Source organism: Semicossyphus pulcher, unplaced genomic scaffold (genome assembly GCF_022749685.1).
Source record: "Semicossyphus pulcher isolate SPU_LCO1_2020_fin unplaced genomic scaffold, fSemPul1.0.p SCAF_23, whole genome shotgun sequence".
Taxonomy (NCBI): domain Eukaryota; kingdom Metazoa; phylum Chordata; class Actinopteri; order Labriformes; family Labridae; genus Semicossyphus; species Semicossyphus pulcher.
Window position 1 is genome coordinate 13,271,748 of NW_027211697.1, and position 20,133 is coordinate 13,291,880.

At 43.7% G+C, this 20,133-nt stretch overlaps 1 protein-coding gene across 1 annotated transcript in view; it reads right to left on the minus strand.

The window, feature by feature from the left end:
- LOC138602487 (voltage-dependent T-type calcium channel subunit alpha-1I-like) overlaps nt 1-20,133 on the minus strand; it is a 114,151-nt gene that overhangs the window by 73,099 nt on the left and 20,919 nt on the right. Inside the window, exon 2 of the mRNA XM_069673949.1 lies at nt 3,551-3,662. Coding sequence (XP_069530050.1) covers nt 3,551-3,662 — 112 coding nt within the window. The remainder of the gene's footprint in view (nt 1-3,550; nt 3,663-20,133) is intronic.

Genomic DNA, 20,133 nt, shown 5'->3' on the forward strand with positions numbered 1-20,133 from the left:
GGGAGGGGCTACCAGGGCTAAGCTCCCCATCTCCTCCACTGTTATGGATTAAAAAGTGTATATACTTAGACACAGAGAAAATGCACTAGCTTATAAGTATAAAAAACAAGCAATAAGCATATTTTTCATTCACGTAATAAAGTACCAGCAACATAAGTGATGGTGACCTTTGACCTTTGCTGGTTGTGCAATTGGATTAAGTTGGATCGTATCATTGCAAGTCTAAATGCAGGATAATGTTCTGAAGTAAGTCTAACAGGTTCAAGCCTAGCAGTTCAAAGCAGGTGTTTGTGAACAAGAACAAGCTAATGAGCGAGTGAGGCATTTCATAGGCTGCTAATTCAAGCAACGACAATGCTAACGTGGTGGAGGGATGCCAAACATGGAGGATAATGAGGACAGGGAGAAGGATGAAGATAAAGACTGTCTGGACGAGTTGCATTTATATTGTAATTTAGCGTACAGACCGAAAGGAAGCTCTTTCTATCTTGTTCTGTGGGCCTTGGGCTAACGTTAGCTACAGCTGGCAGGCAGCTACTAGCTAGCAGGACTTGGATAGTGCTGTTTCCATAGTAACATAAGATGAATCAGCTTTACTGTCTCCATCTCCAGCCATCGCTACAGTCGTGTTTGCTTGAAGCTAAAATATATTCTCAATCCTGATGCTTTTTTTGGCTGCTTTGATTTGAATCGTCCGTGCTTATTCTTTTTGGATGCATTCGATTGGTTCGCTGCATGTATAGTATACGGGCATGACGGTGCCTTGTTATGCATATGAAGGCAACATGTGTTTTCCATCCCTGCTCATTCACGCACACACACACACAGCATACAGACAGAGCTGGCAACCTGCAATGGGAAAGATGAGAAGATCAGCCTCACATGCTGTTTAAATGATGTTTTGATAAATAATGCAGCCCGCACGCTTCACATGTAATCCGACATTGGCTGCACCAGCCGGATCCCTGTCGCGCTCCGCTCTGAATGAAAGGAGAATGAATTCATCATAGTTATTTGTCACTACCGCCGGCTTCCCCTTCAGTCAGCCTATCATGTTTTATCGTCAACATGATTTGTAAAGAGGTTCAGGCTGTCTTGTGATGGGGCCCTTTCATCATTTGAAATAGGAGCCTGTGTGGAAGCTACTTCATATGCTGTCATTGTGCTGCTTATTTGGCAGGAGGAGACGACGTGATAAGTAGGTCATCAGGATCGTAATAGACATTTAGAGTAAAATAACGTGTCGAATGAGAGTAACGAGTGTAATCAGTGCATGGATCCAAAGGTAACATGAGGACAAATGTTCATCTAACACTCACTGACAAATAGGAAAGGAAAAGGAATGCCTGACACAGTCGCTCTACAACGTGTCTGTTTAAGATCCATTAAAAAGGAGTTCCAGGTGCTGATTTAAAGCCAGAATGAGTCCTGTTCTTCAAAAACCCATTTTAGGTCGAATAATAACTTTCCATTTACGTGAGATGACTTTGCAAATGTAGACATGCAGCATGGAGAGGACCTCCACCGCCTTTCAGTTCAGTGTTGGACTGCAGCTCGTTTTTTACAGTTTTAAGCATCATAAATATTTCACTTTGGTTAATTTATTTATTGTCCCATTCACTCAAATGAAACGCTGTGATTGTAAAATTACCTGTTTACGAGATTTATACATTTTTAAAGGGTTTGACCACCCAACTTACACTTCCTATCCCCATGGCACTCCCAGTGCTTTCGACTAATAGGCCGTGTTTCTATGTGCAGAGGTTTCCCAGCGAGCACCAATTTTCTTATCTTTTATCTTGAATGTTTCATTTAGACAAATATAGTTTTACAGGTATGTGCCAGTAATTATTTTGATCAGGTGCAGTAACTTCCTATGAATTCCAGGCAACCAGAGGAGACACCAGGAATCTGTTATCTTAGGACAAAGCCAGTCCACCTGCTTTCCCCTATTTCTTGTCTTTGTGCCAGGCTAAGCTAAGCTAACCAGCTGCTGAATCCAGCTTCAAACTGACCTCACAGACACGAGGGAGGTCTCAATCATTTATGTCACTCTATGTAGAAAGCTAAAAGGTGTGTTTCCCAAACTGTTCCTTTAAGTATAATTGCATTTTAAGCTCAGGACCGAGGTGTACCACACACACCCCTTCCATCTGTCGCTGAGGTCCAAGGCTCTCAATCTCAATTTAACTCCATATACAGATAACAGAACAGTTCTCGTGGTAATGTTCAATTGTTTGTGGCTCCGACATTGTCTCGTTCCTGCAGGACGTGAGGTTACGGGTTCTGTATGTCACACAGAGGGCCAGAGAAGCATGTGAGGGCCACTCTAACAATCTGAGCTCCGTCAGCAAAATCCCTCCTGTTTCCATTAGCAACCACCAGAACAGGACCCCTCATGCTACCTGGGGAGACAATATGCTTGTTAGAGATGGAGGATGGAGGAAGGGGGAGGGAGCGAGTGTGTAGGATGGGGTAACAGGAACATAGGGGGGAGCAAAGATGGTATGGGAAGCAGGAGGAAGAGGGTGAAGCAGGTTTAAAACTGCACTGCAATGCTTATTTGAAATCTCTGTACAATGCCGAGAAAGATAAATAAACCTATTACAGTTTAGCCTGGGGGGTTTAATTTGATATTATAATCCACCCTAATGTGCTGCAGGCAAGAGAGATACGGACGTTTTATCGGTCAACATAGCAACAGCACATGGGACAAACAATGCATGTTACAGATTTCAACGTCAATGGAGATTAAAAATTACCAACAAAACGCTCGTGTGGCAGAATTAGGTCGTCCTTGTCACACCTGAAAATTGAGTCTGCCAAATTTACTTCCATGAAAAGCAATTACAATCCCAGAGGTAGACTCTAAGTCCTCCGCCAGCTGGCAGATTACAGAAGTAACACATAACTCACATCAGCCCGACACGGCTTACAACCAAAAACACAAGGAAATAATTAGCAGCTTTGCAAGACAAAAAGGCAATGCAATAATCTCTGACATAGAGGTAATAACTCCACCTGTAACTACCTCCCTTTTTCCAACAATGACCTGTGACCTGTGATACGGCAGGCATAGATTCTGCTTCACTGTTTGATCATTCACTCTCATCCTAGAGGGGAAACTGTATTTGCTAAAGGACCAATGAAATGAATCTAAACCCTGATCAGGAAAGAGTTAAAATTCAGACATTGATTCAAACAATAAACTGCAGCAGAAGTATCTGAGGCATCTGAGGTCATCCACAACCACAATTCCAACTCCTGTTATTTGTCTCCACAACTGTATTCTCATCACAAAGTGACATAATCACACGGAGCTATATTACAACAAGCTGAGTCCCAATTCCCCGTTCAGAGAGCAGAGAAAATACAAACCTTCAGGAGGGAAATATCGAAGCTGCAGTGTGAGTCTGCATCACAGCTTGAGGAAAAGTGACAAGAAGAGAGCTCTGAGATTGTGTCAAATAATTGATTATTTTGTTCAGTCTCTTCATCAGCACGCTGACGTGTTATTGTTTTCACACACACACACAGGGATCTATCTTACCTGCAGTATCTGGCAGCGGTCCGAGGTGCAGTCGATGTTCTCACAGGGCTGGTACATGCCCAGTGTCACACAGTTGAGCAGGATCACCATGATGCTAATCCTCTCGAACCACGTATTAACAGGTCTGAGGTTAAGGAGCATTGCAGCTGAGGAGAGATGTACAGCTACACACACACACACTGTATCAAACAAGACTGCTAGATAGACCAATCAGTCTCAAATCAGAAACAGACATGTTTTTATGATGTAACGTTAGATATATAACACAGTATTGATGCCATGATGTGGATTACATGTGGTCGAACTTGAAGTAGTTTGACTTTCAGTTACTCATCGCATCAAAAACAAACCCTTAATGTTTAAGTAAAAGAAACTATATAAGTCTTTTATTGGTAGTTTTAGTCCCCTTAACAGATCAAATGTCATTTTTCAGTACTTTTGAATCAGATTAAAGACATTTTAAAGCTCCCCTCCAGGTAAAATCCAATGTTTAACCTTCTTCATGTGCTACAAGACAGATCAGGGCCAACATGAGCAGTCATCTCCATGGCTGGGCCTGTCTGCTTTTAAACCGCAGTGTACCAAGGACAGGCTGAACAACACGTTTTCAGATTGGCAGGTTTGAGACGTCACAAACCTAAGGAGCCAATCCCATTGATGGACGGGGTGACGCTATGCATATCATTATGTGTAACCTATGGCAACCACTTTGGCGATGCTCGAGCCAGCTGTAACCGTCACCCTAATTTGTGCAACTACTAATTACTACATTTCAAGCTAGCTGAGTTTCAACAAGTTGCTACTAAACGACGGCAGAGGCGTGTTTTGTTTTCACGATGGAGGGGGCGGTTGGAAATTCTTAATAGGGCAGATGGAGGAGAAGCCTCGGGAGGATTTTTACAAGGTAATTAAACATATTTTGCAGAAATAACATATCAGATACTATTTATTATTTCAAGCAGAGCATTTTTTAAGTCTTAAAACATGACTGGAGCTGCTCTTTGAGTCTGAACATGTCTCTCCAACACCTGAGACCTGGCCTGTTCTAAACAACTTTGTTTCTCTTTTTGGTTTTTATCTTTGTCGCGCGACCAAGTGTGTCCACGCAGACACGTTGTGATGTTCAGACAGGATCCAGTCATTATAATTGTTATTTTGCCAGTTAAAACTATACTAATTTGTGAATTAGCAATCATTGCTCATGTTCATTCCACCTTATTATCATTACCAACTTGTATAATTAACCCGACTGGGATCCAATTAGATAAGAGAAAACATTTTTCATGTTAATATTTTGTTCCACAACATTCTGAATAATATTCAGCACACATCAGCCTTGAGAACACGTTGTTGCACCGCTGACTACTTTCAACATATTATATTTATACAGCTTGGCACCTTTTCTTCCATTCACAGAGGTACGAACAGGTAGAACCAGACAGATTGATACAACACATTTCAGTATTTGCATAACTGACTCATTCACAGCTCGTTCGCAGCACATCATGCGAGCTAAGAGGTCACACAGCCGCTGCTTTGCCAGTGAGCAATTCATCAATGGAAATGAAGATGAGAAGCATTTTTCCAGCCAACCTGTTTGTGCGATCTGACTGCATGAGTCATTAATCAGACGGCATAGAGTAAATACAGCTCCCTGCCACTAGACACCTTTTGTGAGATCTGTTTAAACGGGTGAAGGATGCAGCAGTAGGGCTCATTTTTATAAATGTCACTAACAATTTCAGGACACTGCTAATGTCAATAGAATAACAGATTTTGCCTCGCTATTGTTTTCCTTTAATATTAGTGTGATTCACAGCTGCTCACCTTCACTCTCGCTCTGCATCTCTCCTCTCTTCTCATCTTACAAGGCGACCTGCACAGAGCTCCTGGTTTACAATTACACCTTATCTACTGATGCACAAAACGCAGCATGAGTACAGCGCAGACCGTCTTAATGAGTTCATAAAGGATAATTATTGTAGCATTATAAACAAGCATGAAAAGGCAAATTCACATACGACATTTATACTATGCATATAATTAGTGTGTGTGTGTGTGTGTGTGTGTGCAGTTAAAAAGTCTTTTACAGCTTTTCCCATTTTCCTATCTTAAGCTGGCAGCTTATGTTCTTCTCGTTCTATCCTCTATCCTCTTAAGTCTTTCATTTTTGTCTCGTTTTTGTCTTCACACAATGAGCTTTGGCTCTTTTGTTCACATGAACTTTGCACTGACAGAACTTATGCTCCCTGGTAGTGCGATGAGGGGAGTGTGTCTGTGTGTGGCATGCAACACACACACACATGACTGCAGAAGCGAACATAATAATGCAACCAACTTAGTTTTTACATGGAGCGTTAGTTGTAAGTGTGTGAATTACATAAAAAGAAGGTCACACAACTCATAAGCAGAGACATGCCAGTTTCTCGTTTTCAATGACTAATCCACAGGAAAAGTCAGTTTGATATCACATTAGTGCAGCTCTGACCGCTAAGCTGCGGAGTCTGTGTGTCACCTGCCTGTAAACTAGCACGAAAACTCACGTCTCCTGCTTCGTGTCGGCACACACAACCTTGCGCCGTAACAGTAATCCTGTTAACAGCGTCACCTCGTCCTGGTGCTCGTTAATGCTGCGGCTACATACACGGACCGTTCACGGAGCGGACGTGCTGTTTACTTTTAGCAGCTACACCTGCAGCACACACACCGCCTCAGGTTGTGTGTGCTGACAGGTCTCTGGTTTGATCGCGCTGATTAAACATACATTTGATCATCATTAGCAATGGTTGATGACATACCGTATTCATAACACAACTGCAGCCCACAAGTGTATTTGCATTTGTTTTATAAAGAACTAGTTGCGCCAACTGTGCTCTCTACTTTTTCATGCAGGTGTCAGAGTCTGAACCAAGAGTGGCAAAAGTACGATGGGTTTTGTTTTGTTAGAAGCAAATAAACTAAAAAGAATAAAAGTGTAATTGTTGATTGTTCATATAATCATGAAAACACTTTGCGTCTGTCTAATTTACAGTCTTCTTTAAAATCGCAGAACAAAAAGATATCACAATGTAAACTTTCCAATATCATGCAGCCCTAATATCCACTGATCTTACCCATGACTCTGCCTTAATTGTACCAAAAGATGCATTTATAATGACTTACACCAAAACAAGAAAAGCACAATCAAACATGCGGCGAAAAGGTTGGTGATTGTTTAAAGAATCTCGAGAACAAAAAAAAGGAAAAACAGGAAGTCACGATATTTGTTATCTTCTGACTTCTTCTTGTGAGAGATGGTAAACGTGTATGCATCAACACGTGCAGAGTATTTTTCTTATTTAACACTTAAAACTGATGACGTGTGCACACTGAGCCCATGAAATAATCACACTGAAGGAAGAGTGAACAAACAATCGCGTCTCATCTTATTGCAGCGGATAACCTCTCCCTGAACCTGCCGTGCTCAGGGACAGACTTCATTTTTAATTCAACTGAATTTCTAAGCACATAAAAGAGAAAAATAAAGTGATCTGAAGCTCACTCTTCTGGAAATACTGAGTGCACTTTTAAGAAAATCTTGACTGTAGAGTCCTGGTGCAACACTCACACTTTATATTTACACTTCCTTTCCTTTTGTCAGGAGATTTTATTGCTTTAAACATCTTTGTTATCCGTTTTCACAATATGCCTGCCTCCTCCGCAGACAAAGACACACTCACACACACCATCCTTTCCATTAATCTGTGTATCCCTCTATATCTGTCCAGCTCCTCTCTGCAGTCTCGCCTATCTCTGTTCTCTGGGGGTAACGCAGTGAAATGGGGAGAAATAATATCAGAACAGTGTGTGGAAAGTCTTCCTCGTTTTCTGCTCTGAAATAAGGATCGTAACCCTCTTTAGGTCAGGGTGTTCTTTCTTTGCATTTCTGTAACCCTGCTCTCTAAATATCACATCAATTTCCCGGCTGTCGCCCCCACCTTCGCCTTCTTTCTCTCCTTTTTCTTATTTTCATTCCCGTGTGTGACAGAGCAAACGATGGCCAATTTTGCCCTCGCAGCAAAAACAAACGCAAACACTTTGGGACACATAATACCTCGACAGGCAATGAAAAATCAATCAGGCCTGTGTGTGTATAAATGTGTGTGTATGTCGGTGTGTATAATACTCCCATAGCACAACTAAAGAACCTGCCCCGAGGTTCTGAGCTAGCAAAGCGAAAGCCAAGAACAGAAGCTTGGTATGAACTCGCAGAGAAAGCAGTGAGACAGCACAGTCAGAGCGAAAATAAACAAACACAGACACAAAAAGCATGGGAGAGGACTTGTTTGGGACTTAGCTCTGAACAAACAGGAGACAGGAGAGAAAGGACAAAGGATGCTGCTGCACAGTGCCTGGTTTGAACTCTCTCACCATCTCTGCACGGCTCAGAGCAGAGAACACAAGCCTTAGCAGAGCAGCTCGAAAAACACAAAGCCTCCTTCAGTCTCCATCGTTACATTCTCACACGTTTGGACTCTTCACCCTAAACCCATCAAAGCAATCAGGCTCCGCATCATCTGCTCTGACATGTGACGTGACTCAGCGCTGGTTTGGGTTCAGCTTCTCTGTCAGACCGACCCGAGACCTTTTCCTCCCCCGGGAAATGAAGCAGCAGGCGTCTCACTCAAACCCAGCTGATTCCAGAGCGCTAGCTGATGGCTGGTCCTGTCACTGCCTAATCGTGTTGGGAGGGCGCTAACTGAGTCTGACACCACAACCGTTTGAGCAGAAAGGAAAGACGGCATGCTGTTAGTGAGCCTCAGCATTAATTTGATTGTTCTTTAAAGCTGTTACTTGCAGGCTATTTACCCTTAAAATGTTCAAGCATCCACTGAGAGACCATCGACGTGTTGCTGAGGAGGTTCAGCCTGCATTTCTCTCTCTGTGTCTGTCTCTCTCTTCAGCATCCTGCCTTCTTTCCCTCTCTCCTGTGTGTCTAATCTTCTTAGGATACGGTCAGGTCCTCCTCTCTGTCTTTACTCTTCTCTCATCTTTTCCCTCCTCTTCTTCTCCATGCCTCTACCTATTTCTACGCCTGTCCCTCTGTGTCAATACAGCTTTCGTCACACTTGCCCTCCTCTTTAATCCTTCTTTCCCCTATTAGGAGCTTTCCAGCTTTATCAAGCTCTCTGTCTCTCTTTTTGACGAGACATTTTAGGATCTTTACTTCGTGTTGCTGATTCTCTTTGTCTCTCTGTGCATCTCTCTGCATCTGAGATGCATTCAAGTGACAAACAGGTAGAGCTAAAGGGCCCCATTTCAGCGTTATTTTCCACACCTGTAGCGGGGAAACATCTTTAGAAAAAACAAATTATTCAAATCATCGAAAGTAGAAATGGGGGGCGCTGGTGCATGCTTAAAACCAATTTATTACCTGAGTGCATTTCTTATTTATTTTGTCCCTGTGAAAACTCTGACTTCCCTCCCTGCTGACTGCAGCTACTAAACATTTTACAGATTGACCATAATGTGCAGCTTATTTAACCTTTGCACCCTATTTTATCTGCCCATCACCTACTTATTTATAGGCTCATGTGCAGGCACGCCAAATATATCATCTATACTCTTTACATCTTTGTGCTAAACAAGCAGCGACTTCAGCCTGTCCTCAGATACTAGACAACAAATACAGACAGATTTTCAGAGCCTTCAGTGTCTGCACGAGACGCACCGGGCTTTTAACTTAATGTAATCTAAACCCTCCCACAGCGATATTAAACACTCACAGAAACTCTTATAAGTAAATGTTAAATGGACTGTGCTTATATAGCGCTTTTCCAGTCTTGCGACCACTTGAAGCTGCTTTTACACTACAGGTCACATTCACACACTGATGGCACAGGCTGCTACGTAAAGTGCCCAACTGTCAATCCGTAATCATTCACATACCGGGAGCAATTTGGGGTTCCTGCCCAGGGACACTTCGACATGTGGAGTGAGGGAGCTGGGGATCGAACCGCAACTGGATGTTATATAAGCATGTATCTATGGGTTAAAATAAAACAACTGAATGTTATTTGTTCCACGTATCAAAAACCAGTCCGTGCTGCCGGGAATCAGCACGCCAAAGCCCCAGCCTTTGCCTGCCGCCTGGTTTGCAACGCACCCAACGCCAATGCCTATCCCTGCAGTTGGTTGGCCCACAAGGCGGCAGCTCCACGTCACTCATCCCCCCCAGGTCTCCCTGATCCAGGCTAGGTAGCTGTCATATGTGTTTGCCTCTTCATAACGGTCTTTGAACCGCTCTTCGTCTGGTCCCTCCCCTGGGACCAATTTGCCTTGGGAGACCCGACCAATATAGAGCCCCGAACAACACAGCTCCCAGGTTCACAGGGACATGCAAACCCCTCCAACACATTAAGGTGGTGATTCATGGAGGGGCATGGAGGGTAGTGACCGACAGAATGAGATCCTGGATACAAGCGGCCAAAATTAGTTTCCTCCGGAGGGTGTCTGGGCTCAGCCTTAGAGATAGGGTAAGGAGCACGGACATCCGGAGGCTACTCCTTCGCATCAAAAGGAGCCAGCTGAGGTGGTTCGGGCATCTGATTAGGATGCCTCCTGGGCGCCTCCCTTTGGAGGTTTTTTCCGCGCACGTTGAACTAGGAGGAGACGCCGTTGCAGACCCAGAGCTCGCTGGAGGGATTATGTGTCCTTTCTGGCCTGGGAACGCCTCGGAATCCCCCAGGAGGAGCTGGAAAACGTTGCTGGAGAGAGGGACGCCGTGACCCGGCCCCGGATAAGCGGAAGATAATGGATGGATGTTATTTGTGTTTCACATCTGTTATTAAGGTAGTTGTAAATGTCCTGTGACAGACAAAATGGCCAGCTGTGTATGACATAACTTCAGTATCGAGGAGTAACAACTGTTTCAAAAAGTAACCCTTAAATATGCAGAATGTAGAAAGCATTGGTGAGAGCATCATGAAGCATGTATAGAGAACAGGGAAAAACGATATTTTTTAGTTGCAAATCAACAGATTGATCCTTGTAACGGGTGAGTTGAACGGTTTACAATCGTGTGTTTAATATCTTCCACACGTTCGCTCTTCTGTCTTATGTAATGAAGGCTGCAGCTCTGAGACTGAGCAGGAGAAAGACATTCACTAGTTTGCTGCATGGTAATAATTTGGCTTCCTATTCGTGTAAATAATTTAAGAACCAAATTCTATTTCTGTATGATTTTTTTTTTCTGTGCTGTAAAACAGTACAAGTGTGTGTTTGCGTGTATGTGTGTAATACACGTGTGTTTCAGTGCGGGCATTTATATAATCCATGGAAAATATAGGAATGACTCTATTAAATGGATGCACCAAATCAACAGCTGCGGGTGTGTGTGTGTGTGTGTGTGTGTGTGTGTGTGTGCGCGTGTGTGTGTGTGTGTGTATGCTTGTTAAGAACAGGATGACTCATGTCTGAATGAGATCTCTGTGATTTACAATGAGGCTTTTCGACAGAGCTCCCCTCCTTTGTGCCAGCGTGTGTGTGTGTGTGTGCGTGTGCGTGTGTGTGTGTGTTCCTGTGAAAAACCCTCAGGATCAGTCTCATTCGGAGTGAATCAAAATGACATTCTGCTTCTCACTGTGGCACTGAAGCCTGTGCCTGTCTCTTCTCCCAAAGAGAACGCAGCATGATAGGTCACTATCTCACACACACACACACACACACACACACACACACATGTGTAGTTCCTGTAAACTAGTACTTGCAGGATTCCTGCCTTGAACAAATCATGCACAAAAACAGACACACTCACATCCTCCTCCAACATCATTTTTGTGACGTCCACTGTCCCCTCTCGTTGGTCGTGTTTTCAAATTCACCGACTTCAAAATAATGGCATCACATCAGCTACAGTGTGTGGCACAGTGAGGGGGGGTCTCAGCTCCTGGAGGACATCAGTATGGTTGAGTGATGCCGAGGGTCAAACCGTGTGATACTGAGGGAGTCGGCCCGCTGTCCTCTGCATCACACGTTGGTTGTTTTGTTTTGACACAGTCCTGTGCCCGTGCTCTCTCTCTCTCTCTTACTGTAAATAATAAAGTATTGAGGCGGACTGAGAGGGGTTCCCTCACCTGCCTCACTCTGCTCTCATCCCTCCTTTTACCCACCTTCATTTCCTAGTTTCTTATTGGTCAATGGGTCTATCTATCAAAGTCTTCTCTGTCTATGATATAGAGCCAACTCTCATATTTGTACTCGCTGACTCCTCACTGTGCCTGATCTCTATCTTTGTATACACAGGCTTTTACCTCTTCATTAAGGATGAGAAGTCATTTTTCACTGAGATACAAGAGCCGGTGGTCCAGCTTCAATTTGCATAACCCTCCTTATCTATGCAAACAGCTGTGAAAACACACAAGTTTAACCTTCAGAGATGACAGAAGGCGAAAGCAGAGAGTTTGTGATGTTCTCAACAGAGCTCTACCTTCTGCACACCCGAGGGCCAAACGCTCTGCAGCCAAACGAGCAGATGTACAGCTGAGCACCTATGGAATAACAGGGACATCTTAACAGCCCAACAAACTGCAGTTCTGCATGTTACCTTCACTTTGGGTGTAGAAGCCTATAGGCAAACTTTTCCTGATTTGTAACGTATTATCTGCCTTTTCTCAAATTGCAGTCTTTCACACACAAGCACATAGAGGATTAGATTTCAGAGCACCTGACTTGGTATTTGCTCAGCAGTATGGTGACATGTAGGTTCTATTTTTGGTCAATTTAAAGTAATAATCTCGAAGATTTTCATTTAAATAAATGTCTGTTCAGTCTCTATCTATCGCCGAATGAGGTAACACAATGCTGATTGAGCCTTTGGCCCACTGATGAAAGCCTTTGCATTTGCAGTATTACAGACTGGGTGTCTCTGTGGAAAAAAATCACAAGCGGCGCCCAGTTAGTGACGCGTTTTCCATCAGCCAGCAGTGGTTGGTCTGCCAGAGAGGGTAGGCGGAGCTAAGCGGCTGCTTCTCCGCTCTCTGCAAGTGTTGCTAGTGAACAGTAATCTACTATGGCTGAACAAACAAAGAAAAGATGGATGACTACAGATACAACTTCAACAAGAAGTGAAAATCCAAAGAAAAAGAAACAAACTCGACGCTCAGATGAAGCAAACAGTCTGAAAAGGAAAGCGACCGTCAGCCAGGAAAATCAAGAGTTACAACCGGAGCCAACCGTGGACGTCACACATGCAGCACTGTCTGGATATCTGGGAAGTGTGCTGCCGCAGTTACCGTTTATCACCATAGGTGGCGCCAAAGAGAACGAAACTGAGATCTTTCAGATTACAACTTTAATGTGAAGGTGAACTACACAGATTAATAAGGCAGTTGTGCAGTTAGCAGGAGTCAGTGTAGAGAATCCACATAATCTATAATGCGTGCTCCACTGACAGTTGAAAAGCAGCAAAAAGCTGGTATATGAAATGAAAACAACAGTGGTAGGAATGAGCACACTCATTTAAACTGTGCAGTAATGACCCTCCTCTTAAACCTCTCTCACGAATGATAAACACTTTGTGTGCCATCTTTGTCTCTGAGGCTGCTTCATTATCCTCTTGAAAGTTTTTTTGACAGGAAAAGAAGCTTTTATGAAACAGGAACATAAGGGAGTGGACTCATTACTGGATCCAAGAATGCAATCTAATGTGATAATTGCACTCGTGATCCGTTTATCACAGGATAAATTGCTTCATAATGTGTTGCGCTCTCTCTTGCTGCAGGATGCATGCAAACACACATAAACAGCAGCCACCACCCGAAACACAAACACACTGATGTACATTACACACATATGATGAAGACAGACTGACAGACAGACAGACAGACACAGAGACAGACAGACAGACCCACAGTAGCAGCCACACAGCCGGATATAGGAAGCAGAGACCTGGAGCACCTCTCAAGACCAGCCTATGGCCTGTAACCAAGGCAACGGGAGCAGACGGGTTGCCTTCAGCCACAGAGACAACACAAACTGTGTGTGTCAATATTCATGTACGTGTGTGTCTTTAGTGTGCCGTTTGTACGCACACTTTAGGCCTCTGAGCAAATGTAACACATGTAATTGTGTACAAGTTAAGTGTCCGCGTATACAGACAGAGGAACGGTGCATTTTCCACCATATGTGAGTTTATGAATGCCCATGGCCTGTTTGTGTGTGTGTCTGCATTCGTACGACTGTGTATCTGTCTTTCTCCTCATATCAGCTCCACACAGCAGGTGCCTTGCTCCAGTACATTGCTGCCGCTAGTGAAGCTGAATGTATTGCAGACACCATGGGAAATATAAGCCAATACTTTCAGTGCTTGTGTGAGTGTGTGTGAGGGGGAGACAGACAGAGGGAGACCAATATAAACTGAGAGTATAGAGGCCAGTCAGGGGTGAAAGAGATGTTTGTGAAAGAGGCGAGAAAGGATTTGAAAGAGGCATGCATAGGGAAAAAAGAAAGGCAGGAGGAGAAGGGGGGATAGATAAAGACTAGACGCTGGATAGTGGTGCATGCAGTTTTACTTACAAGCCGTTAGTTTGAATTCGACACAGGGTCAGAGGAGGGAAAACAGGAGGCAGCAGAAAGAGGGGGAAAAAAGGAATGACAGGACTATGTTGCTGACATCTGCAGGGACTATTCAGACTCTGATATGACAAGCGACCATCCAAACCAGCCCTCAACCGCCCTCCAGCATCTGCCTGTAAGCCATTGCAGACAAACAGTGAATGCATTTAGACATTTTTCTATCCTCATCAATAAATAACAATCAAGTGTGCCACCTAAAATCAACTGCCCTGGTCACATTCGGGGTTTTGCTCTGCCATCTTTCCTCCAGATTCCTTAATACGACATCAAGTGAAGCGACATTTTCTGCTCCTCTCTGGTATCCAGAGACCAACGCACCTGTTTGCACTTTGAGCACTCAGAGCAAAGACAAACAGGAAGAGCCTTTACAATGGGTTCATTAGCATCTAACGATGTTGGTATGAAATGGAAAGACTGTCGTGTTCGAACCCTGCATGCGTGTTCATCTGTGTGTTTGATGCCTGTTGGTCTGAAGGAAACACTCTAAGACAGGAGGACGCCTATGAAACGGGAGCAGCTGACAAATCAAACCTGAATCTAGTGTTACTTGTGGTACTTGAGATCGGTCTCGGTCGTGTCTCAGTCTCTGACAAAGCGGCCCCCGAACTATAGATCGAGACCGGTGGAGACCACCACTGATTTTTTTGTCCAAACCATTACTGTGATTAGCAGGAAAACATCCCTCTCTAAAAGCAACTGATAAATTAAATTAATTCAGCCTATAGTTTGTTTGTTTTTTCCCGGTAACAGACGCAGCCTTCCCGACGACCCTTAACACAAGTGGGAGCGGATGGAGACGGCACGAGGAGTGGCTGTGTGTATGTGTCGGACCAGAGATCGTCAGTCATTTAATTTGGTTTCCAAAACCATCAGGAATTTAAACTTTAAACTATTTTGTTCTCGCCATTATCAGGGTTTTATGGCCATCGTGGAGGCAACAAACTTCACACATAAACTGTGTGAACTTGTCTTGCAGAAAGTCCATCTTGTACCCCTCTCCCACCAGAATTAGCAAGTTGACGTGGATTTTTCAGACCCGGGAAGACCCCCTGATAAATGCAGTTTGTCTCTTTTCGTGTTGCCAGTGATGTAACCTCCTTTTGGTCTGTTTTCTGCTGCATCACAAAATGCGCCAGAGACGGGTCGCCTTATTTCTTCCCCTTGGAGCAGAAGAAGCTTTCTCACTTCGCTGTCTTTCCAGTGTTGCTGCATCTTGCATGAAACAAAGAACAAATTTGGCGTTGTATGTTGTTCTTCTGTATTTACGCGACAGCGTGCGGAACTTCGATGCGTGTCATAGCATCGCACCGGAAAGGGGGCGGAGATTGACGTGTTGACCTGGGCTTTGTGTTCCCATCATTGGCAAAAACGGGTGTTAGCGGTTTTTTTGACCAGTGGGAAAGCAGCTTTGGAGCGTGTGGCTCACAGAGCTCTTCAGGGGCCACATGATGCTTCACAATCAGTGCAGAAATCTGTCCATATGGTCTCATTATCTGTGTTCTCTGTTTTGAAAGCTGTGATGAATTTAATCGTCTTTGTTCTTTCAGTAAACGCCTGCAGATGGACTTGGCTGAGAACTACAATACTGTGAGTGAATAACCCCGAACCAGAATAATACTGTGTGCTGGCTCTCCTGTTTATACTGATGCCTAAACATCAGATGGATTAAAAGGCAATGTTCTGTTGTTCGGAATCTGATGGGAGATAATTAAGGTGCAGACATGCACATTGACTGTCAGCACACTGTCAAATTAATGAGATTATTTCTTGGGAGGGAGCGTGTGATGTGTGGACTATATTGAATTTCAGGTTTTACTCTGAGTAACGCACAAACAATATCTCCATCACTCTGTTATCCTCACGCTCTTCTATCGTTTCTGACAGGGATCGGGAGGAGGAGATGGGGATGAAGAGGATCTGGCGGAGAAGAGAACTGTGAGCCCTCATCGCTCTCTTCCCCTCATCCATATTTCAGCAGAGGTCTAATGGGCTGACATGATCCCTCGCTACAAACGGAGAGAGAAAAACGACTGAGGGCTCCGTCAGAGAGGGAAACAACACTGAAGAGATGGGCTGTGGCAGCGACTGAAGGAGAACTCCTCTGTGAGCGAGGTTTACTTTACAGTTTTCATCCATTTACTGTTAATTGTGACATCTGAGGATACAGCTGAGGATAATTTCAAAGCAGTACGCAGCATTAATCTGAAGTGTATACAGAGCATGACATACAGTATGAGAAATCTCTCATTCGTACACAAGCTTGATTGCCTGCTCTTCAGACGTATACGGCCTAAACTTTTAGATTCTCTCTTCACTTTCTGAGTGTCTTTTCTTTCTGGCAATCGATCTCCTTGTCACTGCTAATGGTCTCCTGAATATACGCCGCTAATTGCAGGCATGGCGAGTGGATCCCCGAGCTTCACAGGTGTTTCATGAAAGGAGAACAAACAAGCCGAGAGGAGCGAGGTAGATGAATGAAGTGACTTAGAGTGGGAGCGAGAGGAAGAATTTTTAAAAGGTTGCGAGTCGTTTTTTTGTGATGCTAATTTTTTAAACGGAAAGGTGAAAGTTTCTTCGCCTTTCCTTCTCACTGTTCTTTATCTTGTACTGTATGCTAACACTGGAAGCACACCAGAACAACATCTATGAATGCCTTGATCTCTTCCATCAAAGAAATGAGCAGAACTGTGTGTTTAATGTGTCCTTTAAACAACTTTAAATAGACTCTGACTTCATTTGTATACTTATTTTCATGATGTCACAGTTCTAAGTACCAATTTGATTATCTGTTATTTTTATTACAGTCAAGCCGTCATTAAAAAGTGAACAAGTAAAAAGTACTGAACTTTTGCTGGTTGCAGATTTCTAGAACGAAGCCAAGCTGATATTTCCTGCATGAGTTTAAAATTCAAATGTATCCTGGGATCAATAAGACAGCACCATCTGCTCACCTCACCAAGACCCTGGCAGTACAAAAATGTAGCGCATGAACATGATCCAGGCGGCAATAAGGTTTCTTTCCACAACATAGTACAAACCACAGACTGTAGAAAAAGATGGCCGACATGACAGCTCCCTAAAAGTGCAGCCAAACCCTCTCTATCGCCCCCTGCTGACTGGCTGCAGTATAGGTCATAAAGCCTGCCTCCTCCATGTTAACAGATGGGACATGAGTCAAACTATAAAATCAAAATACACGTCAAATAAATTTTTCTCAAACATGGTTTCTGTCATTATAGCTAGTTATTATCATGCTGATTTTTGTCCAAGTGTTCATTTTTCTGACAAGTTTACTTTTAGTTATTTAATGCTGTCAAAGGGATGATTGACAGCTCTGTTGACAAATATGGCTTGTGCATCCTGTCGTGTTCTGTTCCTGAGTAGCAGAGTAGAGGAAGAACGGCGAGAGGAGAAGTAACTAACACTAACACTACAGTCAGTGAAGTTTCCATATCTGTGAACGTTAACCTCAGAGCCAACACAGGGAGCTGTTCTGCTGTTAAACACGCCGGCATGCGAGATCCTTTTTTCTGTAATTCTAGTGTGTGTTTTGGTTTGTGGAAGTGGCTACGGTGGCTCCACCCACCGATCTTTACTGCGCAGCTCTGGCTTCAAGTGACATCACCAACACAAGATGGCAGCGCCCGACGCGGGGGCTATTTTGGCTTCAATTTTGTACAATGAGAGCAGATGGAGACGCGTCGTCCATCTATATATACAGTCATTGGTACAGACAGGCAAACTTATCAGGAGCAGATACATTTCACAAAGAAGACAGGTTTGTATGAACATGCTGAGTTTAACCAACACTTGGTGCATACAACAACAAACACGCCCCCAGTCTGCATCTCAGAAACAAATCATGTCACAAACAATGGATGTGTGATAATGGAAGATTAAAATGCATACTGCCTGCACCTGCAGCTCATTCAATGACCCGTTTTTCACTTGAATCTTACACTGATGTTTCCTCTATGAGGCTGACTTGTAAATGCTGCACTGTGCTGCAGAGTCTGAGAACAGCTATGTGGCATTTACTGTATCCCACAAATGCTTTATTGTGACTCTTAGCCGATGCCAGAGGAAAGAAGTGCTATTGTGGCCTGAATTTTACCCCAGGCTCAGTAGAGCTGCTGTGACAGCTCCCACTCTGCTCCTGCTCTCTCACAACAGTCTCTCTAACAGCCCCAAAACTCCAAAGCAGTCAGTTCAACCTCCCCAAGTATCAGCCACACGCTAGCTAAAAGGATGCAGAGTGACTGACGAGTGACACGACTGACAGACTGAACCACTTCTTTAAGAGTCGTGTGAGGACTTAAACTCCTGAATCCAGAGAAAATATTACACTCTTACTATCAAGCTGCACAAGTGAAACGTAACCATGTTGTTCCACATGCTCCGATAAGAAATACCAGCTTTTAGGGGCGAGATGAAATTCTGTCCTACGTCAGTTTCAGTTTGAAAGCAATGTGCTTTTTTAGTTTTATAGTTAAAAGTGACTTTAGTCCATAAAAATGTTTAAAATTCAAATTAAACATTCAAAACTAAAGTGACAGCAGAAAGAAATTACATGCACACACACACACACACACACACACACCCTGTCCTTATTTTCTTTGACCTTGCTTTCCTCCCCACCTTCCCTTCATTTCTTATTTCTCTCTCCTTTAACATTAGTTCCTTATCGATGGAAGACAGAGCCATGAATCATTTCCCTGTACAAAACTGATGTGTGCATGTGTGTTTAATTTCACAGATTTCAGTGATAATATACACTGAGTGAGTATAGATTATAACACGGTGATATATTTACTCTGTTTCATTTTATTGAAAGCCTTTAAAGTGATAATCTCGAAGATTTTCATGAAAATAAATGTTAATGTGTTAGCAGCTCTTATCACTCGTGACACCATAAACATCATTTTTTAAAATCACTTCAGGAGATCCTGATTGCGTCTGCAGCAGCGAGCGTAAAACAAACAGTGCAGGTTGAGTGGTGAGTTCGCAGGCTGTGCTGAACCCTGCAGCGTCCCACGTCACGCCACGTTGTATGCAGGCTCACAGTTAGGACTCGGGGTGAACGAGGTTCTGAGTCTACACAACATATTCTCTCACTGTCTGCTGCAGTCCTTCATTTTGTGCCCTTATCAGACTACTACAATATTAATCCACATGTGCTCCAAGACCGAAATGAACTAAGAAGGGACTCAATAATGCATAGAGCACCCTCCGCTGTATCGCTACCTGCAGGTGGAGCTTGTTTAAAATTAGGACGTTTAAATTAACAGCAAGCTCGGTTCACTAAATGTAACTTTACTTTTTAACTGGATGAGAAAGTTTCAGCGAAGTGCATTTAGTTGGAATGAGTTTGTCTTTATCTGCAGTGTGTGTGTGTGTGTGTGTGTGTGCGCGAGTGAGTGTTTGCACTGCTGGCAAGTCTCTTGTAGGCCTGTGAGCACAGCAGGAGAGCCAATGTTCCTGTCTTTATTAATTACTACCTGACACACACACACACACAGACACACTCTAGCTTTCACACACACAGACAAGCTCACACACACACACACACTCTCTTTCCCATACATACCTCCGTTAAAGTTCTCACCACATTGCACACAATTACACTTCAAACACACACCACTCTCCAAGTGCATTGTCTCCTTTACTTTTGCAGCACACACACATGCACACACACACACACGCACGCACACACACAGCAGCAACAGGAAGCTGGTAACTTGTCCCCATATCCCCTCTGCACTTCTTCCTCATGCTTGGTTAGGTCGGACAGGGCATTGAAGTAGCAGATGAAGCAGAATGACTAGCCGAGCTGCTAGCATCAACCAGAGGCTGCTAGCATCAACCAGAGGCTGCTAGCATGAGCTGGCAAAAAACACTTGACGTGACAAACTGTATTTATGAAGTACAGATGTTCGTTTCCTCTTTGGGGCCACACGACAACATCTTCC